Consider the following 25807-nt stretch of genomic DNA (forward strand, 5'->3'; position numbering starts at 1 on the left):
TGGCCAACATCACATTGAGATTTTCTATTCCCTATGTAAAAAATCTTTGGTAAGGACACAGCTGAAATGACGTCAGTAATAGGCACGACTTAGTCTTAGATTGATTGATTGATTGATTGATTGATTGATGGTATTTAAAGGGCGCGTCAGCGTCTATGGCTATTTGCGCCCTTGAGCAAGAGTCAGTACAACAACTCATTTAAAAACTGGTAGCCGTAAAAGCGACATCAATTAAAATCTCGGTGTTAAAACCGAAAGGTGCAAAAAATTTACATATATATCTCCAGGAAGTCGGTTACTAAAACCGTCACCAGATGTAAAAAGTCTGGTGACCAGCAATATCTTAATATATAAAATTGTGTGTGTGTGTGTGTGTGCGCGTGCGCGTGCCCGTGTGTTTTTTTTTCTCTATACAAATCTACACGCTTTGACCGATATGTGCCAAAATTTGCACATTTAACCTTCATAACCAGGAGAAGAACATAGGCTACATTAAAATTGTGCAAATGGAAGTTAAATTAATTAAATATATAAAAAATAAAAATAAATAGATCAAATATTCATGTATTATATTAAAATGCAAAATCTTCTGCAGTCAATTATTGCCTGTTGTATTCAACATAGACTTTCACCAAGCCTTGGAAATTTTAACACGAAATTAAATTACATGAAGGCTAAAACTAGATAATTCATGCAATAAGTATCTTTACGCAGTCCAGGACCGTATTATGAATTTCTCAATGCAGTTTTGTAGATAGTGAGCAGACTGTTTTATCCAATTGAATTCTAGAATTCTTTCAAACTACAAAGATTGCTACCACATAATTTACTTAATATTGAATAGCCATAGTAGACCTACTATTGCGAAATATTGACTCACCAAAATTATGCACTAACAAGAATTTGTGTCAAAAACTCATGCGAAACGTAATATGAGTGGCAATATTAACTGGAAAAACGAAAGAAGACGATGTTTTTATCCCACATATTGCTATTATAGCCATTCGATTTTAAGCAATTATTATAAGTTATAGTAATATTTGTGATAATATTACAATATTATAATATTGCAATAATAATATAGAGCCTATTTTACTGTTACTGTTAACCCATCTCTTATTAATAAGTTACGGTCACTAATGACTTGGCCGTTTATAGAAAAATATGATTTTCTGTTGTGGTAGTGTTCTACATTGCCTTCTCCAGGAGAGTGAATTCTGATGAGTTTAGTCTCTGTTTCTGCAAAACACTCTGAAATCCATGTATTTGATAGAATCCATCCGTTACAGATTGTAGTTTGGCCTTGAAGGAAATTAAATATATTGTGGGCAGAAAGGCTTAATAATGCATAATGCCATGGTACGATAAATATTATCATCAATCACAATGTTAAATATCTTAAATATCCCTGTAGCATAAGGTCTTAATGTTGTTAAAACTCTATTCATAGGTGAGATGGAATTATTTCGATTAGTCAGTTTCTTTGGATATTAGTGGCACTTTCTTTAATATTCGTCACTAGGGAGGAGAAAACATAAGTAAATATGGTTCGTTTTGGTTTTGTATAGTTCCCTTGCCGAGGTCTCCAATAAGTCTAACATACAGTTTATTTAGAAATAGACCAAAATTTAAAACTCGGGCAACACCGGGTAATTTAAGCTAGTTAATACATAAAATGTAATCCAATATAAAAGTCCGAGTACAGGGCAGATAAAATGTAAATAGTGTGTCCCCTAGATGTAAAGAGTCTAGGGGTCGATAAAATTAAATGACGTTGTCAAGACCTGTACTGGATAAAAACTTTAAAACTGCGTTCACACGATTAAAATCGTTTCCAAGAGCGTCACGCCTATCGCATGTTCACGTCGAAAATGGTCGTATTTCCTACAGTGCAGTAGCACATGTTCCACAAAAACTGGAACATGGCATGCGTCACACACCGGAGGAGGTTCACCATTTAAAAGATGGCCATGTGTAAAACGGCAGTGGCCAATTCTCAACCGCGTAACTAAAACTTCTTCGCGTCGTGACGCTCTTGTAGACGAATCCCATTCCCGAACACTTTCCTTTATCATTCGTAATTTATTCCCTTGTTGTGCAGACCATTCTTCCTCCCATTGCCGCCAGATTAAATGTTTCAAATTGTTGAAGACGTCTCGCCACCTCTCACGATAATACACCGGTGTACCATTCAATGCTGCGTCCTTGGCTGCAGCATCTACCTCCTGATTTCCTGGAATCCCAACATGGCCCGTGATCCACACTACTCCGACTTCGGAACCCTTCGACAGGAGTGAGTGGAAAAGAGCCTGGGTTCGTAGAATAAGAGGATCGTCAGAGTAGAAGGACTGTAGAGACTGAATGGCGCTTAAAGAATCGGAGCAGATAAGATATCTGCCCCGAGGTTCCGTGATTAAAAACAATAATGCCCGGTAGACAGCATATAACTCCGCACTAAAAACACTGGTATATGACGTCATCTTAAACTTGTATGTTTGACCGTTTGCGATGAAGGAGCAACCTACACAATCATTAACACGGTATCCATCAGTAAAAATTAGGCTAAAATCTGGGAATTGTGATAGCAATTCATTAAAACGTTGACGATAAATAAAAGAGGGTGTAAAGAATTTAAAACTTTGGCTCAGGCATAAATCAAATAGGAGACGAATCATAATCCACGGCGGAGTGGGAGGGTATTGAATTCCCATAATTGTTGGGAGTGTGATGTCCAGATCAGAGAGAATGTCACGAAACTGGACAGCAGCTGAACGAGAACGCCGAGGGTTCTCTCTGTACCGGTAAGCAAACGGGGAGTAATGAAAGCTATCGAATGTATTGTGCTCAGGCTGAGTGAGCACTTTTAGCCTGTATGCGCACAACAAAATGTTTCGTCGCTGATACAGAGAAAATTCCCCAGACTCGCAGTAGAGACTCTCTACTTGACTAGTTCGGAAGGCTCCCGTTGCGAGTCTCAGACCTTGGTGGTGTACTGCGTCTTAATATTCGAAGTTTCGATTGTCTTGCCGAGCCATAAATAAAACATCCATAATGAAGTCTTGAAAGTATAAGTACACAATACAAGCGTAAAAGAACTGTTCGGTCTGCACCCCAGCGTACCCCTGACAATAGGCGAAGTATATTTAAGGATTTTTCGCATCGCCGTCGTAAGTCCCGTATATGTGCCTCCCAAGATAGCTTATAATCAAAGATGAGTCCCAAAAATTTCGCAATGTCTGTATATCGTAGATCCACTCCGTCGAGACGTAGATCAGGGTGGGGATGTAATCCACGTTGATTATAAAAATGAATGCATTGCGTCTTCTGAGTGGAGAACTTGAAACCATTGCGACGAGCCCAGTCAGACAATACGTTGATGGCAAGTTGTATTTGTCGTCCGATAGATGGCAGATATCTCGAACTATAATACAAACTAAAATCATCCACGTGTAGAAGAGCCGATACTCGGTGGCCTATGCTGTCGGCTATACTATTAATCGCAATGGAAAATAGAAGCACACTCAATACAGACCCCTGCGGAACGCCATTTTCTTGAAGATGAGCAGTAGAAAGTGTGGTACCTATGCGAACTCGGAAATACCGCTCCGCCATAAAGTTGGCAATAAAAGATGGGAGACTTCCACAAAGACCCCAGTTGTGGAGAGTTCGAAGGATTCCATACCGCCAAGTGGTATCGTAGGTCTTTTCCAGGTCAAAAGAAGACGGCCACTAGATGTTCCTTCTTCAGGAAAGCATCCCTAATGGCACCTTCCAGCCGGGCTAGATGATCTATAGTAGATCTGTGCCTACGAAAACCACATTGAATCCCGGATAATCGGTTTTCCGATTCGAGTAGCCACAGAAGGCGTTTACTGATCATTTTCTCCATAACCTTACACACGCAACTCGTTAGACAAATAGGTCGGTAATTAATAGGCAACGATGGGTCCTTCCCAGTTTTTTGGACTAGAATTACTATGGCCAATCGCCAAGAAGAAGGAAAGGTCTCTTCAGTCCAAATTCTGTTTTATATATATCTATATATATATATATATATATATATATATATATATATATATATATATATCTAAGAGGAAGGACTTACCAGCTGGTGGTAAATTGCGTAGCATTCGATTATGGATATTGTCGGGACCTGGGGAGGTGTCAGGGGATTTCTCAAGTGCCGCCTGCAGTTCAGTGGACGTGAACGGTGCATTATATGGTGTCATATTATTAGAGGTAAAACACACATTTTGTTCTTCTGCAGCTCTTTTGTGTGTTAAAAATGCTGGTCATAATGTGCTGAGCTACTTACATGGGCAAAAGAAGTAGCTAGTAGCTCAACTATTTCTACGGGATCTGTAGTTATATCTCCGTTATTAAGAAGACCCAGAATAACAGAACTACATTTTCCCATTACGCGACGGACTTTGTCCCAGACTACCTTAGCTGGGACATTCTTCGTTAAAAATGATACATATTTTGTCCAGGACGCCTTTTTCGCGTCCGAGATAATACGACGTGCTCGAGCACGGAGACGTTTATACTGGACAAAATTATCTTGGGTTGGATGATGATCGAAGAGGTGAAGGGCACGTTTCCGTTCGCGGATAGCTTCCTTGCACGCTTCTGTCCACCAAGGCACAGGAATGCGTCTTGGTCTACAGGATGACCGGGGGATATTCAGTTCGGCAGCCTCAATCACCTTCTTTGAGAATTCCTCAACCATGGAATCCACAGTGTCATATTCACGTTCAGTGAATCTCAAGGACTTCGAAAATCCAACCCAGTCCACCTCCTTCATAACCCAGTTAGGAGAACGAGATTCCGCATGACGTATCGCGGAAAGACGCACTCGAAGAGGGAAGTGGTCGCTACCATGTAGATCACGGATGACCGACCATTCCAAGTGCGTAGACAAAACTGGGCTACAAAAGGAGAGGTCTATAATGGAGTATGTACCATGGGCCATTGATAGATGGGTGGCCTCGCCTGTGTTAAGGACAATAAGATTCAGGCGGGAACAAACTTCTACTATTTTTCGTCCTCTGTCATCATCTGTATTCGAGCCCCAGTTATGGTGAGAAGCATTGAAATCCCTGAGAAGAAGAAATGGGGCGGGCAGTTGTGCGGCAATAATCTGCAAATCTTGTTCTGTGAATGGTAAATCGGGAGGAAAGTATATAGAAGCGACTGTAAAGGAGATAGATGGTAAGGTTACTCTGACAGCTGTAAGTTGGTGATGGCTACGAATATCAAAGGCAGAGGAATGTATATTGTCTCTAGTCAGGATAGCACACCCTCCATTAGCTCGTACACCAGCTAGATGATCATACCGGTAGACTTTGTAGTCCCGAAGACTCAGAGAATGTTCGACCAGGAGGTGTGTTTCCTGAAGACAGACAACTGAAGGTTGTTCATGATAGACCAGTTGCTGTAGTTCTGCATAGCTGCTGCGAACACCGTTCACGTTCCATTGTATTATATCTGTGGACATAACAGTTTCATGGCGGTTTCACAGGGAATCGGTTCTTCTTCCTTTCTTTGACGCCACTCGGTTTTCCAGACTGCTTACTGATAGGCTGTGGCGATTTGCTCTCCGTACGGCGGTCTCCAGATCGGGATCGAGATCGAGATTTGTCCTCTGATCGGGTTGTGCAACATCGAGACCTCCTGTCAGGTTTCGAGTTGCTTGTACTCGCCATCTCCGGAAGAGGCTGACGGACATACAGCCGGATAGTAAGGCCACAGCTATCATCTGTCTCTGTCTGGGTGGCGCAATCGACAAATGTTTGTGTCGAGGATTCGACTTTTCCAGAAACTGTAGCGGCTGTGAGAGGTGGCATTTGTGTCGATGCATCAGTACCTTGGATTGATTTATTAACGACTGATGCATACGTAGGTTTGTTAGTTTTCTTTTTGTCATTGTAATATTTCTTCCGCGCCTCGAAAAAGGTAAGATTTTGTTCCACATGAAGTTCCTGTATTTCTTTCTCCTCAGTGTATCTCGGGCAGACTTTTGAGTTTGATGCATGGTCTCCGTCACAATTGACACAATGGTCAGCGTGAGAACATGGGGAGTCACCATGATCAGACTCGCCACACTTTGCACAAACGGTGGTATTTGTACAACGCTTTTGCGTATGTCCAAACCGCTGGCAGCGGAAGCACCTCATAGGGTTCAGCACATACGCACGGACAGGAACACGTTCATACCTGACGTAGGTAAACTCTGGCAGAGACGGAACTTCGAAAGTCAAGAAAATTGTACGCAGAGGGAACGTCTGTCCATCCTTCTTACCAGTTAGTCGGTAAGCTTTGGAAACAGACTGTTCCACTTACTCTAGTTGAATTTCTTCGTCAGATAAACCATCTAGAGCTTCCGTACGAATGACTCCTCATGTGCTGTTGAGTGAGGAGTGACGTTCAACCTTAATAGGATACGATCCTAACAACTTCGCCTCAAATAGAGCCTCACTCTGTTTCGGATTTAATGTTTCTATTTCTGAGGCGAGTTGCATTTTGACCTATCCTACCAACTGATCGAGGGCGCGCTTGATGTAGAACGGGCTGATGTTCGTCATCGTCTTTTCGGTGCTGTCAAGGGTCATGTTGAGATATCTCGCAGGCAGCACAACAATCTTTACTAAGTCGGGATTAATCATAATGGCATCAACCACTCTCCGTTTCTTTGAATTACTAGTTTGTTGAGTTGAAGGAAGGTTGGAGCGCGAGGACATTTTGAACTGCCCCCCCCCTACGGAACCGTCGGCATCAGCCTGCCACCGGGGGGGGGGGGCGAAAGAAAAAGACACCGAAATATTCTTAGCGGTCTGTGCCGGCCGTGGGGACCCCCCCCCTCCCCACAGCCCGATCCCAAGCAACCCACTTCACGCAAGTTACCCTTCAAACTGGACATTACATACCTAACGGCAAGTTCTGCACCAGAGGCGTGTCGCAGTTTTATGCCCCTACCAAGGGAATAACCGTCCGTGGCTCCCCACTCTCCACTGAACACAACCACCAGATTACTCGGCTAACTCCGACCCATCTCCCAAAGCCGGAGCAATCCAAGATCGCATGCAGCTTCAGGGGACTTGTGGTTGATTACACTGCGACACCCATAAGTCAGCGGTAACACGTCGGAGCGATATATCCGTCCCGGCGAGCAGAGTCGATCACTGGGACGTCTAAATCGCCCCGGACCCCCTGGGGGGGCTCTACGTGAGTGTACTTGACGTCTGGTTCGGGTTCGGCACCTAAACTTGCATATAGGGGCAGTATGAAGGGCCCACTATTGCTTCGTTGCTGGGCGCCCTGTCGGGCCACACAAGTTGGAAGTCACGCTCGAAACCGTGGGACAGGACTACGGAGATAGGAAAGATCCCCGCTGGTGAGACGGGAGTTATAAGCCTAAGAACCTTAACCTAAGAATGAATATAATGGACTAGAAGAGGAAGAATAATATAGCCTCACCAGGCATTCTTAAGAAATCCCGTCATGGTGGCGGACGTGGCAGAAACTTACAGCGGGGATGAAGAGGTGAAAATGGCTGTGATGATGTGGTGGGCATTCCGCATGCAATGGCGGTCGGCGGAGAGAAATAGAATGATAAAAAAGAAGAGAGAACGAAAAGGGGTGGTTGGTGATAAGACGAAAAATGGCCGAAAAGAAGAGCATGAGAGCCGCCATTGCACCCCCCGGTCACCGACTTGGTGGAACCCACCTTGACCGGCACTTAGTCTTAGGCAGCAGAGTTGTGCTGAATGTGCTCGATTGCATTGTACATCCTCATGCTCACGACACACAATTTGATAATTTTTTTTATAAGTAGAGACCTTTTGCTCCACCTTCAGGATCTTGGTTTCCGGGTTACAGAAACTGTGAGAGAAAACAGAATGGATGCCTTTACTCTTCAGGATACGAAATTACTACAGAATGCAGTACGAGAGTCCTACGATTATACATTTGACACTAATAGTGAAATTGTGTTCGTGAAGTGGGATGACAACAGATGTGTACCTGTAGGATCAAACTTTGATGTAGGGACTTCTGCAAGCAGGTGTGACAGAAATGTAAGACAAAATATAAGTGTGCAGCAACCACAGGTCATATTTTTTTTGTAGGTTATTTTATGACGCTTTATCAACAACTTAGGTTATTTAGCGTCTGTATGAGATGAAGATAATAATGCCAGTGAAATGAGTCCGGGGTCCAGCACCAAAAGTTACCCAGCATTTACTTATATTGGGTTGAGAGAAAACTCCGGAAAAATCTCAACCAGGTAACTTGCCCCGACCGGAATCTAACCCAGGCCACCTGGTTTCGTGGCCAGATTCACTAACCGTTACTTCACAGGTCATAAAGAAATACGGTAAGTACATGGGTGGAGTGGACCATCATGATTGGTTAGCAGGGAAATATGCCACTTCAATCCATGGACAAAAGTGGTACTGAGAACTCTTTGTCAGAATGCTGGATATGGTTATAGTATATGGTTGGATTTCTACAGAGAAATATATGGACGAGACTCTCTGGACCTACTTGAATTCCGATGATGCTTGGCTGTTCAATATCTCTAGATGTTTTCGAGCTGCAAGAGAATGGAGCGCCCTATTTCATCACCTCGAGGAGTGAAATTTGGTATGAGGATAGACAGTAGAGGTCATTTCATGGCAAAACGACCCTCTCAGAAACACTGCCGGATGGAATGGTGTAAATGCAGAACAGTGACATTCTGCAAGAAGTGTGATGTAACTCTCTGACAAAGATGCTTTGAGCCTTACCACACTCAGTAAAGACAGATATTACTTACTTACATACAAATGGCTTTTAAGGAACCTGAAGGTTCATTGCCGCCCTCACATAAGCCCGCCATCAGTCCCTATCCTGTGCAAGATTAATCCAGTCTCTGTCATCATATCCCACCTCCCTCAAATCCATTTTAATATTATCCTCCCATCTATGTCTCGGCCTCCCTAAAGGTCTTTTTCCCTCCGGTCTCCCAACTAACACTTTATATGCATTTCTGGATTCGCCCATACGTGCTACATGCCCTGCCCATCTCAAACGTCTGGATTTAATGTTCCTAATTATGTCAGGTGAAGAGTACAATGCTTGCAGTTCTGCATTGTGTAACTTCTCCATTCTCCTGTAACTTCATCCTGCTTAGCCCCAAATATTTTCCTAAGCACCTTATTCTCAAACACCCTTAACCTACGTTCCTCTCTCAGAGTGAGAGTCCAAGTTTCACAACCATACAGAACAACCAATAATACAACTGTTTTATAAATTCTAACTTTCAGATTTTTTGACAGCAGACTGGATGATAAAAGCTTCTCAACCGAATAATAACAGGCATTTCCCATATTTATTCTGTGTTTAATTTCCTCCCGAGTGTCATTTATATTTGTTACTGTTGCTCCAAGATATTTGAATTTTTCCACCTCTTCGAAGGGTAAATCTCCAATTTTTATATTTCCATTTCGTACAATATTCTGGTCACGAGACACAATCATAAACTTTGTCTTTTCGGGATTTACTTCCAAACCAATCGCTTTACTTGCTTCAAGTAAAATTTCCGTGTTTTTCCTAATCATTTGTGTATTTTCTCCTAACATATTCACGTCATCCGCGTAGACAAGAAGCTGATGTAACCCATTCAATTCCAAACCCTGTCTGCTATCCTGAACTTTACTAATGGCATATTCTAAAGCGAAGTTAAAAAGTAAAGGTGATAGTGCATCTCCCTGCTTTAGCCCGCAGTGAATTGGAAAAGCATCAGATAGAAACTGACCTATACGGACTCTGCTGTATGTTTCACTGAGACACATTTTAATTAATCGAACTAGTTTCTTGGGAATACCAAATTCAATAAGAATGTCATATAATACATCTCTCTTAACCGAGTCATATGCCTTTTTGAAATCTATGAATAACTGATGCACTGTACCCTTATACTCCCATTTTTTCTCCATTATCTGTCGAATACAAAAAATCTGATCAATAGTCGATCTATTATGCCTAAAACCGCACTGATGATCCCCAATTATTTCATCTACATACGGATTTAATCTTCTCAAAAGAATATTGGGCAAAATTTTGTACGACGTCAACAAAAGTGATATTCCTCAAAAGTTACCACAGTTTGTTTTGTCCCCCTTCTTAAAAATAGGTACAATTATGGACTCCTTCCATTGTTCTGGTACAATTTCCTTTTCCCAAATAGCAAGTACAAGTTTATAAATTTCGCTATATAATGCACTTCCACCCTCTTGTATTAATTCTGCTGGAATTTGATCGATACCTGGGGACTTGTACTTTTTCAGATTTTCTATCGGAATCTCGACTTCTGAAAGCGTGGGTTCGGATATAAATGGCTCAGCAGTTTGTATTTCAATTTCGTCCCAATAATTTCTATTTGGCCTATGTACATTTAGTAGTTGCGCAAAATAGTTTTTCCATCTGTTTAGAATTGATGGAGAGTCTGCAAGCAAGTCACCATTCTCATCCTTGATCACGTTTACCCTTGGCTGATATCCGTTCTTAAATTCCTTTATACCCTTATATAAATCTCGAATGTTTTTATTCTTACTATTTGTTTCTACCTCATTCAGTTTTTCCTTCAAGTAACCTCTCTTTTTATTCCTAAGTGTACGACTTGCTTCCCGTCTTTCATTGAAATAATTATCTCTCTTCTCCTCAACTGGATCCTGTAAGAATTTCTATTTTTCCTGTTTCCTTCTTTCTACTACCATGCAACAATCTTCATCAAACCACGGTTTCTTTTTCTTAGTTTCATAATAACCTATGCTCTGCTCAGCTGCAATTTTGATACTATCTCTGATATTTTCCCACATGCTATTAAGATCTAATTCTTTCTCAACTTCGTCGGAACTTTCTAAAGTGGGAAACCTATTCGAAATTTCGACCTGATAATTTTGCTTAGCTTCCTCGTCCTTTAATTTCAAAATATTGAATTTAGTAATATTAGCTTGTTGCTCTACTCGCTTGGCTACTGACAATCTTTCTCTTAATTCTCCAATTACCAAATAATGATCAGAATTACAGTCTGCACCCCTGAAAGTTCGAATATCTACTATACTAGTATGTCTCCGTTTATCTATCAAGATGTGATCTATTTGGTTGTGTGTCAATCCATCTGGAGAAGTCCAAGTATATTTATGTATATCCTTATGGGGGAATGTTGTACTTCTGGCAATTAAATTTTTCGATGTGGCAAAGTTGACTAATCTAACTCCATTGTCACTACTAGTTACGTGGAGGCTCTCTTTTCGAATAGTTGGTCTAAAAATATCCTCCCGTCCTACTCTAGCGTTGAAATCCCCCAATAAAATTTTCATGTGATATCTAGGAAACTGATCAAAAGTATGTTCCAATTCCTCATAGAAGCTATCCTTTATATGGTCGTCTTTCTCTTCGGTAGGGGCGTGAGCATTTATAAGTATGATGTTGCACCATCTACCCTTAAGTACTAAATATGATAACCTGTCACTGATAAATTCGACCTTTTTTACTGCTGATTTAAAGACAGATATTACTCAAATAAAACGTGTTTCATTATTGCTGCAGCATTGCATTGTTGCATTAAATACCAAAACTGTCATAAATAAATTTATTTATATTGGTGTAAATGTTTCTGATTATACTGCATTAAATACACAAAAAATATATTTATTTTATTGCAAATTAATATGCAGATATCATAAGTGCCCAGCAGTCTATTTATAGACCGGGTGATTTTCAGCTACTTGGTACACGGCAGAATAAACAAAACATATTCTTGGCATCTTATGGATTAAATTTATGAAATAGATATATTATTTTCGTTTTTTTTTTTTTTTAATAAAAATAATTCGGGCGTTAATGGGTTAAAATTAAATACTACTAATGTAATGCACAAACATAATTTTGTATGTTTGAGTACTTCACGAGTGACAATAATGAAAAAATTTTAAATCAATAATGAGTGACAATATAGAGCAGAGAAGTAGTTGGTAGAGCGTTGGTACGTTAAACCAAAGGTCCCGGGTTCGATGCCCAGCCCCAGAACAATTTTTCCCTCGAAAATTATTCAAATCAACTTTACAGGGAGTTATACCTGAAATCTTGATTTGCATAATACACGTTACTGTTCGTTAACAGAAAACCACAATTTAAGTCACACGGAGTTAGTGTGCACTCGAAGTTGGTTGCTTGACGGTTGTCAGCCCACTTTTAGGTCTGTGGATATAGAGGGAAAAATTGCATCGGTGTCGGGTAGAGTTCCCGGGTAGCTCAGTTGGTAGAGCGTTGGTACGTTAAACCAAAGGTTCCGGGTTCGATGCCCGGCCCCGGAACAATTTTTCCCTCGAAAATTATTCAAATCAACTTTACAGGGAGTTATACCTGAAATCTTGATTTGAAGAAATGAATTTATTGTATTTGTAATAGTTCATTGTTATAAATAAGTAGATTGATTCATTCCTTCATTCATTCATTCATAGTTTTGTGCCAAAGGGCAGGTCTTTCACTGCAAGCTCAGCATTCTCCAATCTTTCCTGTTTTCTGCCTTAAAGATTCTGCATACGATCCATATATTTTAATTAATATAGTGTCATTTGAAATAAATATAATCCAGTAAGCAAATTAAGATTCTTCATATGATCCATATATTTTAATTAATATAATGTCATTTGAAATAAATATAATCCAGTAAGCAAATTAAGACTTGCTATTTACTGGTTCATGCTAACATGCATTGATAGATTTGTAGTTTGTTCTATTTACATAACAATTTTCAATAATTGGTGTGTACAATACTTTAGTCAACTAAACACAGAACTTAATTTGAAATAAATCATTTTTTTTGCCAGATATCTGCTTTGCAATCCATTATTTTTACATAATTTCCAAAGCCACAGCAATTTGCACATATTTGTCTGTTCTATCTTTACATAGTTTGAGATAGGGTTGTAGAGAAAGTCATTTTTTTCATACAATGGAAGTAATAATATCACTGCTGCCAACATACAATTTATTCTTTCTGCCATTGTTCTCAATATTTTATAAAAGGTTACAACATGTGATAAGCATCGAAGCTTCATAATATTTTCTTTCCTGTGAAAGATCTTTGATATAAGATCGTCTTTTAGGGCTATTATTTGTGAGACCTTTATTAATCTTTATTGATAAATTAGTCTTAGTATTTTTATTAAGTTGACATTTTCTATCGTGTGACCACTTACAGCTCTGGTTCAGTAAACAGTCCTAGATTTACTTTTGATTTTGGAAAATTTGAAGTGTTGTTCTAATTTGGATTTAATTGTGTTATATTTACAGCTGAATGTTCCAGCTACATTTATGTTGGTAGCCTTAGATGAAGGTCCTGGACCACCTATAAAATATCAGTACCCTGAATTGACCAAACTTCATCAGGTAGTTTCCCAGTTGATTCGATGCTGTGATGTTAGCTCGAAAACTCAGTCCTCGCAGTCACAACAGGTGAGTTCCATCACAAATTTGTTCACAGAATGTTTCATCCTTGGAATTCTCAGAACTTTCCTATAGGTTCTATACTTTTATTTTACGTATACACTCTCTTCTGCAGTAGCTGAAAATTTATGATTTTAGCATTTATAAAACTTGTATGACTTGAGGCTTTCCCGGCATTTGATGTAGAAAAACTCTTCTCGGGTTCTCAGCCAGGTAAGTTGGAGATTAGCTTCCAAGCTTTCGACGGCTAGCTCTGCCATCTTCTTCAGCAGAGCTAGCCGTCGAAAGCTTGGAAGCTAATCTCCAACTCACCTGGCTGAGAACCCAAGAAGAGTTTTTCTTTATAAAACTTGTTATGAAAATAAATTGCTTCAAACCAATTGAAGATGTCCCCATTATGTTTTATGTGTTTCAAATAATAAGGGTTTTATTTTCTTCTTATAGGGTATGCTGCCTCTTCCCAATCCCTATGGCGATCCAGCTGTTCCTGAGTACATAATGCCCATTCAGCCTCAGGCAGCAGAAATTTTGTTTGGTCGTACGAGGTAAGCACCTTTTGCACTTCATAAAATCTCAAATAATAGACGAAATTTTTGTTAGAGTTTATAGTTAAATGTACCATCAAGTGGGGTGAGTTTTGACCGTTTTGAGACACTTTTTTTATATAAATGCAATAAATATAGAAATTACATAAATTGTGGGGTATACATCCGAGGAACATATTCCCTAATTAGTTATTAATACTTATTAATTACTGCAATTTATAGAATTTAATATAAAGTGTCTGAACTCATTCAGACACTACATTCTATACAAAACTAGAAAGGTATTGACAGTTCTGCAGCTTCTAAGCGTCATCATGGCAACCGCTCAAACAAGCCAATCAGAGACATGGCAACAGACTGACATTGCTGACTGTTTCACAGTGAGCACGTGCTTTGTTCGGAAGTGTTGAATCTTCGTTACTGTGTTACAGCAAGTATTGTTGTTCTGTCATGGCTATTGTTTTCTTAGATATTTTGTTGTTGATGAAGGTAGAATTAGTTTGAGTTTAGTTTTAAATTTAATTTAGTTGTGAGAGTATTTGTAACACGATTTATAGTGCCCATGTGTTTCACTTATACAATGTCGCAAGATATCACTCCTGCAGTTAGCGGCACAAAACAAACCATGGGCTCAGAGGGAGAAAGGAGTGCTACAAGGGACAGCAAGAGGTCTAGAAGTAACGGAAAAGGTGCTCCTCTTACAACTTAGGCGAGAGAATTGGTTTATAATGTGCAGGACTATTTCGAGAAAGAAGAGACAATGGCGGGCATCTTATTCCTGTACAACAGGTGGTAAATAGTACTGCAGAGGCTCTCAAAATAGGAAAGAACACCATCAATAAAATAGGAAAGGAAAAATTTAAATTGAATGAGCAAGAGAATGGACCTTCCCAACTTGAAATCCTGGGAAAGAAAAGGAAAGTAGAAAAGTGGGTGACAAATTTAGATGCTTTTCAAGAGGATGCAATCCGGCGGCATGTATATTTATATTACCGACAGGAGGAGCATCCTACATTAAAAAAGCTGCAAACTTCGCTTCGAGATGCGGATCTTTTCCACAGCAGTGTTTCTTCCCTGCACACTGCCTTAAAGAATTTAGGTTCAAGTATAAAAAAATCAATGGTCATAAGGTATTAATAGAGAGAAATTATCACGTACACACTATGTACCATATTCGCATTCATTCATACATTTATTATTATTATTATCATCATCATCATCATCATCATCATCATCATCATTGTATTAGTTTGGTCAAAGACTACCGTATGATACAAATTTATGAGTTTACGAGTTCGTGTCAGCTGCTTAGTTCCGACACAGCAAACAGGTAGTGCAAAGACCCGCACTGCACTACTACACAACTTCACAATGTCGCTCCCTTTCTGAGTGTTAGAGAGAGAACTGTCCAATACCTTTCTAGTTTTGTATAGACTGTAAATAGTTTCTTATTTATGTCTGAAGTTGTCCCACTGTGAGGTGAGTTAGGACAAAATGCTTTTTTTTTTAATGCTGGGATAATAAGAATGTATTGGACTATAAAACATAAGTATTGCAAATTAAAATGACATATAATTTGCATAAAAACGTTCTCTTTATTCCTTTATAAACACAAACTTCATATGAAGATAAAACGTTTCCTAATATTAAAAATTTTTGTCTCCAATAAGCTGAACATAATCAGCTTGAACAGATCACATTGTAATTTCTTAACAAAAAAAATTCGTAAAAGTTGATAATAAACAATAAAAATAGATGAAAGTGATGTTGATAAATAATTAAGAAAACTCTTTACACCTTTACACAGTGTTAAAACTGGAACAAACTCTCTCAATTGTTATTCTCTGTTTACAAATACACACATTTTAGGTGACTTTTTTTTTTTTTTAACAAATTCCTCTTTGTCATGTGATGGAGTTTATAACACTTTGCAATTTAATATTTTGTTACGGTGTCCTCATCAGGTTCTTGTGGGAAAACAAACACTGATTTACTGTCTCCATATGGACGTAAAAATTTCACTTCAACATCCCTTACCCCCACTTCAGTTACAACACCAACAAACTGCTGATAAGTATAATTAACAACTACAAATGCTTCCAGTTCTAGCACAGACCCCTCCTTTTCAACCATTATTTGACAATGAACATTTAAGGTTCCAGTTGCAGGGTAGCAGGCATGTCAGGTTTCCTGCATTAACTTTGTTTTCCAATGTTGATCTTGAAATTTCATACAGGTCAGGTGCCTTCTTATAGGATAATTTTCCCTCTTTAATGTATTTTACGGCTTTTTCAAGCTTCTTCAGGTCATAATGACCTCTTTGCCTACCACCCGGCTTGCTTTTGTATTCACGTGATGTCTGAACTCACCCGACACTGTTTTCTTAGTCACAAATATGCTTACTACAAGGATACTGATGAATACTGAACTGTGGCTTTCTAAACACTTTCAGATACTGCAAATGCACATCCAAAACTTTTCTTATATATCCCTCAGTCTACAACTATGAAAGTATCCACACTGTAAAAATCCCAGCTATTATGTCGTAAAATTTAAAAGGCCCAAAATAAGTTTTCCAAACAAAACCAATGAGTGGAAACAGAAAGCACATGTCACTTGCAGCATCTGTTAAGATTCTGTTAAGTGTGGGAGTCATAAACTCGCGCTGTAGTGTGAACTGACTGTCATAAAAGAGAGAATAACACTACATATGTATAGGCCCTACATAAGTTTCAATAGTCAAACTCTCATCTCACTCACTGTAGTGGCACTATGACTCATTTCACTGACACTTTAGTGCACATATCACTGACACTCCATAACACATTTCAACTGACACTATAGAACACATTTCATTGACGCTATAAATTATCACTGATCAGAACTATTCACTGCACTGTAAAACCATAACTTCACTGACTCACCTCGCTTCACTGATACAACAGTTCAAATAAGACAGATAATTACACGCTATATTTAAAATAATTTACAATTCAAACCAAGAGAGTAACTCGTCAGGCTAAATAAATACACATATTTCTTAAGATATATGTTCAGTTCAGCAGAGAACTTGTTAAACATGAAGCATGACCACCAATTATTATTAAGTTTTTCCTCCATTCTTGTTTATTTCTTTCTTTCCTTTCTGCAATTATAGCATTAAAAACAATTCTGCATACTATATTTTTCTGTAAGTCATGTAGGTTTGTTTGCCCTCCTGATATACGTGAGATGATCAATTTGCTCCATCTCTAACCTTTTTATTATTAAGAAATGTAAAAGAGGTTGCCTTACTTTTCACCATATCTCCTAAAGGTTGATAAGTTTGTCCCATTGGTGCTCTAGCATTTCTATGGCCTTCTGGAAAAAATTTTCCCCATTCTCTGCAAACCACTCATTCACGGCTTTTATGACTTCATTTATAGAAAATCTCTTTCCATGGATGTGTTCTTCTTTGAGCTTTGGAACAGGCTGAAGGTACTTCGGGCTAAATCTATTGAATAGGGTAGATGTTCTATCAATTCAAATCCTACATTGACTATAGCAGCCATAGCAATGTAGAAGAAGGTGTGGCTGTGTGTTTTTTCCTAGTGAACGACAATGGCAGATATTAATAAAACTGCTTGAGAGTGAGTGAGATGTATCGGACAACTCAGTGAGTGGTAAAGGGTCGAGTGAGTGATTAGTCTGAATTTCATATTAATAAATATTTTCCCCTCCTGGACATATCTCACTCGTGACTCTGAGTTGTTACTCGCATTTTATCGTCTAGACATAGCTGTGCAAGTTATCAATGTTTAGACTAGAGCTCCTTGCAGAGGCAAGTCTTCGTCATATTCGATTTGTAAATATACTTTTGTTTCGATCATAGAGGAGGAAAGTGTGCAGTTTCAAACTTCATTTGTTAATATTTTGAAACAACACCACATATTATTCACTAAATCAGTTACCGAAATGAGAAGTAGGAAGTCTTTTCCTCTTCACAAATAAAAAAAAAATCTTATGAATGTGTAACAATATAATGTGATGATAAATTTGCCTATATGTGTACGCTGTATATTATTAGTATTTCATGTCTAATGACTCGTCTGAGTGATACAACCTGTTCGGTAATTCTACTCTATCTTCCTTCACTTCGTCCTACAGTAATGAAACTTTATAATCTTCAAATAGGTGTTTAGTTACATCGTGCGATATAAGGCAGCACAATATGATCAAAGACACTTTCCATTGTAACTCTTATTTTGCTATGGAGAATTGGAAATTGTTGCTTCACTTGGCCGAAACACCTCTATAATCGCACGTTCTTTCGTTACCGGTATATATTTATTGTAGGCTCTTTGCTGTGGAGTGATGGTAAAGTAATAAGCCAAGGAGCAATTCTGTGGCTCCAAGGCAAAATATGTTAGGCCTCTATGTCATTTCTTTCACTTTTCAAGAGCGAGCATGTACAGATATAATTTGAACAACCTTATAAAATCGTAGGAATCGTGTTTCATAACAATGGATTAGACAAAAAAATAATAGATATATACATGTTATCTTTTGCCACAATAAAGATACCAGCAGGATGCACACATTATCGCAAAATCTCATTTTCAACAAAAATTTAAATATCATGTTTTGCCTTGGAACCACTGAATTCCATATCCCATATCACCTAGAAGATACTTCTGAGTGACAATATGGCCTGTCCTGGCTCTTGCCAAGAAAGTTTGTATGTGTCTGGGAATGTTGCGGAACATTTGTAAATCATTAGGTTTCTTTTGAATGTTTTGAAGTAGTTGGCCTTTATCAGAAGAAAGCCATAATTCGACCCATAAATTTGTTAAATGAGAATTAATTGCAGAATATACGCTGGTTAAAGAAGTTATTTGCATAGGTTTGGGCCCTAAAGATGTTGCCTGTTTAGCAATATTATCTATAATGTCATTTCCAGTAATGCCACAATGACTAGGTATCCATTGGAATACTATTTCTTTTTGAAGATATAGTTTATTTAATATTTTTTGTATAAAGATAGTAATTTGTGCATAGAGTTCGAGTCACTGAAAATGCATACAAGTATATCAGATAAGGTAGAGACATGTAAAAGAGCTGCCTCTATGGCCAGTAGTTCTGTCTCGAGACTAGAGGGAGATGAACATGATATATAATATTTCTCGTTATATTTTGGGATATAATTCCTTGCGCCTGAAAGTCCATCATCAGGATTCCGTGACCCATCAGTATAGATATGAAGAAAATTTTCATATTTATTACAGATTAGTTCCATGGCACTAGATTTTAAAACATGTGCATCATTCTTAGTATAATTGCCTTACTTACTTACTGGCTTTTAAGGAACCCGCAGGTTCATTGCCGCCCCCACATAAGCCCGCCATTGGTCCCTATCCTGAGCAAGATTAATCCAGTCTCTATCATCATATCCCATCCCCTCAAATCCATTTTAATATTATTTTTTCATCTACGTCTCGGCCTCCCCAAAGGGGTCTTTTTCCCTCTGGCCTTCCAACTAACACACTATATGCATTTCTGGATTCGCCCATATGTGCTACATGCCCTGCCAATCTCAAACATCTGGATTTAATGTTCCTAATTATGTCAGGTGAAGAATACAATGCACACAGTTCTGCGTTGTGTAACTTTCTCCATTCTCCTGTAACTTCATCCCTCTTAGCCCCAAATATTTTCCTAAGCACCTTATTCACAAACACCCTTAACCTATGTTCCTCTCTCAAAGTGAGAGTCCAAGTTTCACAACCATAAAGAACAGCCGGTAATATAACTGTTTTATAAATTCTAACTTTCAGATTTTTTGACAGCAGACTGGATGATAAAAGCTTCTCAACCGAATAATAACAGGCATTTCCCATTTTTATTCTGTGTTTAATTTCCTCCTGAGTATCATTTATATTTGTTACTGTTGCTCTCAGGTATTTGAATTTTCCCACCTCTTCCAAAGATAAATTTTCAATTTTTATATTTCCAGTTTGTACAATATTCTCGTCACGAGACATAATCATATACTTTGTCTTTTCGGGATTTACTTCCAAACCTATCTCTTTACTTGCTTCAAGTAAAATTCCCATGTTTTCCCTAATCGTTTGTGGATTTTCTCCTAACATATTCATGTTACCCACATAGACAAGCAGCTGATGTAACCCGTTCAATTCCAAACCCTCTCTATTATCCTGGACTTTCCTAATGGCATACTCTAAAGCAAAGTTAAAAAGTAAAGGTGATAGTGCATCTCCTTGCTTTACTCCACAGTGAATTGGAAATGCATCTGACAGAAACTGTCCTGTACGGACTCTGCTGTACGTCTCACTGAGACACATTTTAATTAATCGAACTAGTTTCTTGGGAATACCAAATTCAATAAGAATATCATATATAACTTCTCTCTTAACTGAGTCATATGCCTTTTTGAAATCTATGAATAACTGATGCACTGTACCCTTATACTCCCATTTTTTCTCTATTATCTGTCGAATACAAAATATCTGATCTATAGTTGATCTATTGCGCCTAAAACCACACTGATGATCCCCAATAATTTCATGTACATATGGAGTTAATCTTCTTAGTATAATTGCCAGGGATATTAATATAACACTTTGGCCTTTTCCACATCCATGGTGGAGTTTCATTGACAACTAAATTTTGTTCCATCGTTAAACAAATTACATTTAAAGGAACATCTTCCATTTGTATATTATAAAACTTGCTGAAGTTGTGATCCATTATTTGAAAAAACATACAACATCTTGACGAAGACTGAAGCTTAAGGTGAACTTTAAGAATTTTCTCACGTGTATATAACCAAACAGGTTGGACATTACATTCAATTTCTATTGCATATGTTGAGGTAGTTTTAGGCACTCCCAAACACAGTTTTAATGCAGCGTTTTGGAATGTAGTAGTTTTCTTCAGATGTTTCTTTGATGTACCACCCCAAACTTCACACCCATATAATAATTTGGATCTTATATAAGCTATATAAAACGATCTCATTGTTATGATATCAGATTCCCATTTTTTGTTTGCAACAATTTTTAAAAGATTAATGCTGGGTTGCAAGAAACCTCTTCCATAAATTGCTATTCTCTTGTTAAGTAACAGACCTTTAAACTATTCCAGTCTTTAGAGTATAGATCGTTGCAAATGTGATATTTAACGATCCGTTAGCTATTCCATCTTTAAACAGAAAAGATTCAAAACGACAGAGCCATCGTAGCTGGCACAAATAATTTGCTTATTATATGTGCATGTCGCTATGGTAATATTGTGTTTTTGGATAGTCATTATTTTCAAACTTTGCACAAGACAGGCATCAAATACTGACCCAGGCCAACATGCAACGATTCTTAGTACAGATTGATAGAGAAGTAACCCTTTAACCCTTCCTGTTTCAGTACATCTCATTCAAGTGTCCACTAGGGCTTTGAATTTTCATATGACTCTACAGGCTATGCACCAGTAACGTTGGAAAGATTGCAAATTGAGAAGAAATCCTGTTTTACTGTTTGTACAGAATTTCCTTGAGGCACAGTAATGTATTGTTCTCTCATTCTTGCAATGCAGTCACACATCTTATTATTCTACAAACTGTAGATTTATAAACATGAATATGATCCACTATCACATTCAGAAATGTACATCTCATTCAAGTGTCCACTAGGGCTTTGAATTTTCATATGGCTACAGTCTATGCACCAGTAACGTTGGAAAGATTGCAAATTGAGAAGAAATCCTGTTTTACTGTTTGTACAGAATTTCCTTGAGGCATAGTTATGTATTGTTCTCTCATTCTTGCAAAGCAGTCACACATCTTATTATTCTACAAACTGTAGATTTATAAACATGAATACGATCCACTATCACATTCAGAAATGCTCCTATTGCGTAATAGCGCAAGGCAATTTACTGCTTGCGATTTGTTTTCCAATATAATGCCCTATTTCATGCAAGAGAGCCATGAATGTGTCTTTCGATAATCTAAATCTAACCTTAAAATCAATATTATCGTTCAAAATTTTCTCGAGCTTCCAGCCAGGTCATAAGTTGGTGATCCACCGACGTTTCGAGGATGTTCATCTTCCTCATCTTCAGGATTAAGTGATATCTGAGGGTACCTAGCTCCTTAATTTATAGTGCCAGAGGGAGTCAGCCGAGGAGCTGTGCGCCGATTGGCTGTTATTAGTGCGGACCGCGGCGAGAACGTTGCCGACGTGTCGTCTTGCTTTGTGCTTTCCGGCTGAATGACCTTGGGTCTCACGGTGGGCTCGGCGGACGAGTTCTCCGCTGATGACGGCCCGTCGTCCGGGCGGTGAGAAATTTAATAGCCGGTGACCATGCCGCGCTTAGTTGGAGACCCGAGTCCCGGTTCAGGTTACCGCGTTCCGTCGCTATGGCCAGGGTTTCTTTTACTCTTCTATCCCAATAGCCCGCACACTTTACCAGGACCTCAGTGTTATTGAAATTAGCCCTATGGCTTTTTTCAATGCAATGTACAGCCAATCCGGATTTTTCGGGCTGCATTAATCTGATGCTTCTTTGATGTTCCGAAAGACGCGTCGCTATTGTGCGTCCAGTCTGTCCAATGTAAGCCGCATCACATTCACACGGGATGTGGTAGATCCCTGGTACTCTGAGGCCTAGATCGTCTTTTACTGATCTGACCTTGTTCCTGATTTTTGGCGGAGGTTTGTGGATTGTTTTTATTCCATGCTCGTGGAGCAGTCTGCTTATCTTTCCCGGCAACTTCCCTGTGAATGGTAGGCAGGCTGTGGCTGGTTTTTCCGCTTCTAGTGAGTCCGTGATGGGCTGCTGCTGCTGTTTCTTGTGTCTTGCTCTATTCAAAGAGGCCGTGATGTCTTTAGCCAAATATCCATTCTGCTGGAGGGTGAGCTTCAGGTGTTGAAATTCAGTGTCTAATTGCTCCGGGTCCGATATAGAGACTGCTCTATGGGCCAGTGTGTTAAGTATGCCCATCCGCTGCGCTTTGTGATGGAAACTATTCGCGTTCAGGTACAAGTTGGTGTGTGTGGGTTTACGGTATACCGCATGGCCAAGAGATCCGTTGTTATTTCTGGAGATAAGGATGTCCAGAAATGGGAGTTTACCGTTCGTTTCAACCTCCATAGTGAACTGGATCTGGGGTCGTAGACTGTTTATATGCCTGAGAAAATCTGGTAATGTGTCTTGTCCATGAGGCCAGATGACGAACGTATCGTCTACGTATCTGAAGAAATGTGTAGGCTTTAATGGCGCTGTAGCTAGTATTTCATGCTCCAGATGCTCCATATAGTAGTTAGCGATGGCTGGTGAAAGCGGAGAACCAATGGCGACTCCGTCTATCTGTTCATAGTAGGTGTTGTTCTGTAGAAAATATGTGGAGGTGAACGTGTGGTGGAACAATTCCGTGGTGTCAGGTGGAAATTGATTGGAAAGCAGTAGCATGGCTTCCGAGAGTGGAACCCTGGTGAAGAGGGACACTACGTCGAAGCTGACTAGAAGGTCGGACAGTTTCACTTTGATGTTGTCGAGGATCTGTACAAATTGTGTAGAGTTCTTCACATGATGTACGCACCCACCTACCAGTGGTTGCAGCAGGTTGGTGAGATAGCAGGCCAAGCGGTACGTAGGGCTGCCAATCGCATCCACTATAGGCCTTAATGGTACCTCCGGCTTATGTATCTTGGGTAGACCATATAACCTGGGTGGTATACTGCCTGACGGTGAAACTATCCGCTTACTCTCGGCGCGGAGACTGGATTTCTTGATTAGCTGGTTGGTGCGTCTCTCTACTGAGCTGGTGGGATCTTTCTGGAGAATTTTATAGGCCGGATCGTTCAGCAGTTGATCGATCTTCTCCTGATACTGCGTTGAGGAAAGGATGACTGTGGCGTTTCCCTTATCCGCTGGCAGAACGACTAAGTTGTCGTTCTTCCCAAGCATCTGCAAGGCTCTATTCTCCTCTCGGCTGATGTTGGGCTTAGGAATGGTGGCCTTGGTAACAGCCCTGGCAACTTCTCGGCGTATTTCTTCCGCGCTGTCTGGTGGGGGCTGGTGGATAGCGCCTTCAATACTGCTAATGATGTCTGCGACCGGAATTTTCTTTGGAGCGGGAGCGAAGTTGAGACCCCTGGCAAGTACTGATGTGGTGGCCTCATCTAGTCGGCAACGTTCTCGCCGCGGTCCGCACTAATAACAGCCAATCGGCACACAGCTCCTCGGGTGACTCCCTCTGGCACTATAAATTAAGGAGCTAGGTACCCTCAGATATCACTTAACCCTGAAGATGAGGAAGATGAACATCCTCGAAACGTCGGTGGATCACCAACTTATGACCTGGCTGGAAGCCCGAGAAAATTTCGAATTATCACGTCGCCAGGAAAGCTTCAGTAGTTATTTCAATATTATCGTATTCTTGTAGAGGATTCGATCTGTCTCTCAGTATTCTTGGTCTTGGTAGATGTTGTACCATATCAAACATAACCTCTACGTCAAACGATTCTGTAATAGTAATAAAATTGTTTTATTCATAAAACTTTTCCTATACACACATGAATCTCGAGTTCACTGTGATATGGTATATTACATTTCACTTATTCACTTCTGATGATAACATATCCATGAAATTACTTAATACTGTCAAATACAAAAACAAGAAATATATGTACAATATGGCGGCTAACAATTCGTTAACAGTTTATAGCTCCGATTTTCGACCTATAGTTTACAGAATGCTTTAACGAACTAGTAGCTTTAAAGGTCGTTCTTGCAACGCTTACTGACGCTAAATGAACAATTATAGGACCAATAGTGTTTAACGAACTTATAAATGCTTTCTTGCAATCCAGCATAAGTCTAGGCACACATCGTGTAATAATATGATTGATATGTGCGTCCCATAGGAGCTTTTCATAAAAAATAATAACGAGAACTTTTGGAGTTGGATTACATGGGATTTACAGATTGTTGATGAAAATGGGAGGTTTATAGTTTTTCAGACTATATCGTCTTGTAAATACAGTGTATTCTTTTTTTGAGTGTGATATAGATAATTTCCATTTACATGCCCAAGTGTTTATATTATTTATGGCTATTTGAATAGATTTTAATGCTCTGTCTGGGTCTTTATTGGTAGCCTATATTGAAACATCATCGGCATAAATGCATATTTTGATGTCAGAAGGAATGACATCGGTAGGCTATGTAATATGATATTGAAGAGGGTTGGACTAAGTACAGATCCTTGCTGTATACCACTGGTGATTCTTCCAGAAGATGATAAATGATTGTTTACTGAAATTTGGATTGTTCTTTTGCTCCTCTTTGAAAATAAGAAACTCTGATCACTTCTTAGCATACCCAAATTGCCTACAGGTGGTTATGTTTTAAATGTGCAGGGAAATTGAGAATCTTTATTCTTCCAATCTGTACTTTGCAGTTTGGTCTCTTGGTCATAGTAGTGAACCCAGTTTCATCCATGGTCACAAACCTGTTAATGAAATTTTGTCTATTTCCCCTGTACATTGGTAGCAGACATTGATCGAATTCTGCCTCCATCTTATTTTTATTTTTTGTTTGACAAAAAACGTTTAGCATGCCAGTTATTGTCGGTCTTTTTGCATTTTAATCATTTGTGAGTTGTGGCATTGATGTGCACACACAAAAGCAAAAAATAAACTTTTTCTTTCTTTCATCTAAGATCAATGAAAATAGATAATGAAGGAACAAATCCCAACGAAGATAAATAC

General features: G+C 39.2%; 1 protein-coding gene across 6 annotated transcripts in view; it reads left to right on the top strand.

Annotated features, from left to right (window-relative positions):
• faf (ubiquitin carboxyl-terminal hydrolase-like faf) overlaps positions 1-25807 on the top strand; it is a 607647-nt gene that overhangs the window by 532462 nt on the left and 49378 nt on the right. For all 6 annotated transcript variants that reach the window (XM_069845718.1, XM_069845714.1, XM_069845717.1 and 3 more), the window contains 2 exons: positions 13342-13503; positions 13939-14039. In XM_069845718.1, the coding sequence (XP_069701819.1) occupies positions 13342-13503; positions 13939-14039 (263 nt within the window). The remainder of the gene's footprint in view (positions 1-13341; positions 13504-13938; positions 14040-25807) is intronic.

The sequence above is a fragment of the Periplaneta americana genome, chromosome 14 (assembly GCF_040183065.1).
Source record: "Periplaneta americana isolate PAMFEO1 chromosome 14, P.americana_PAMFEO1_priV1, whole genome shotgun sequence".
NCBI classification, from domain to species: Eukaryota; Metazoa; Arthropoda; class Insecta; order Blattodea; family Blattidae; genus Periplaneta; species Periplaneta americana.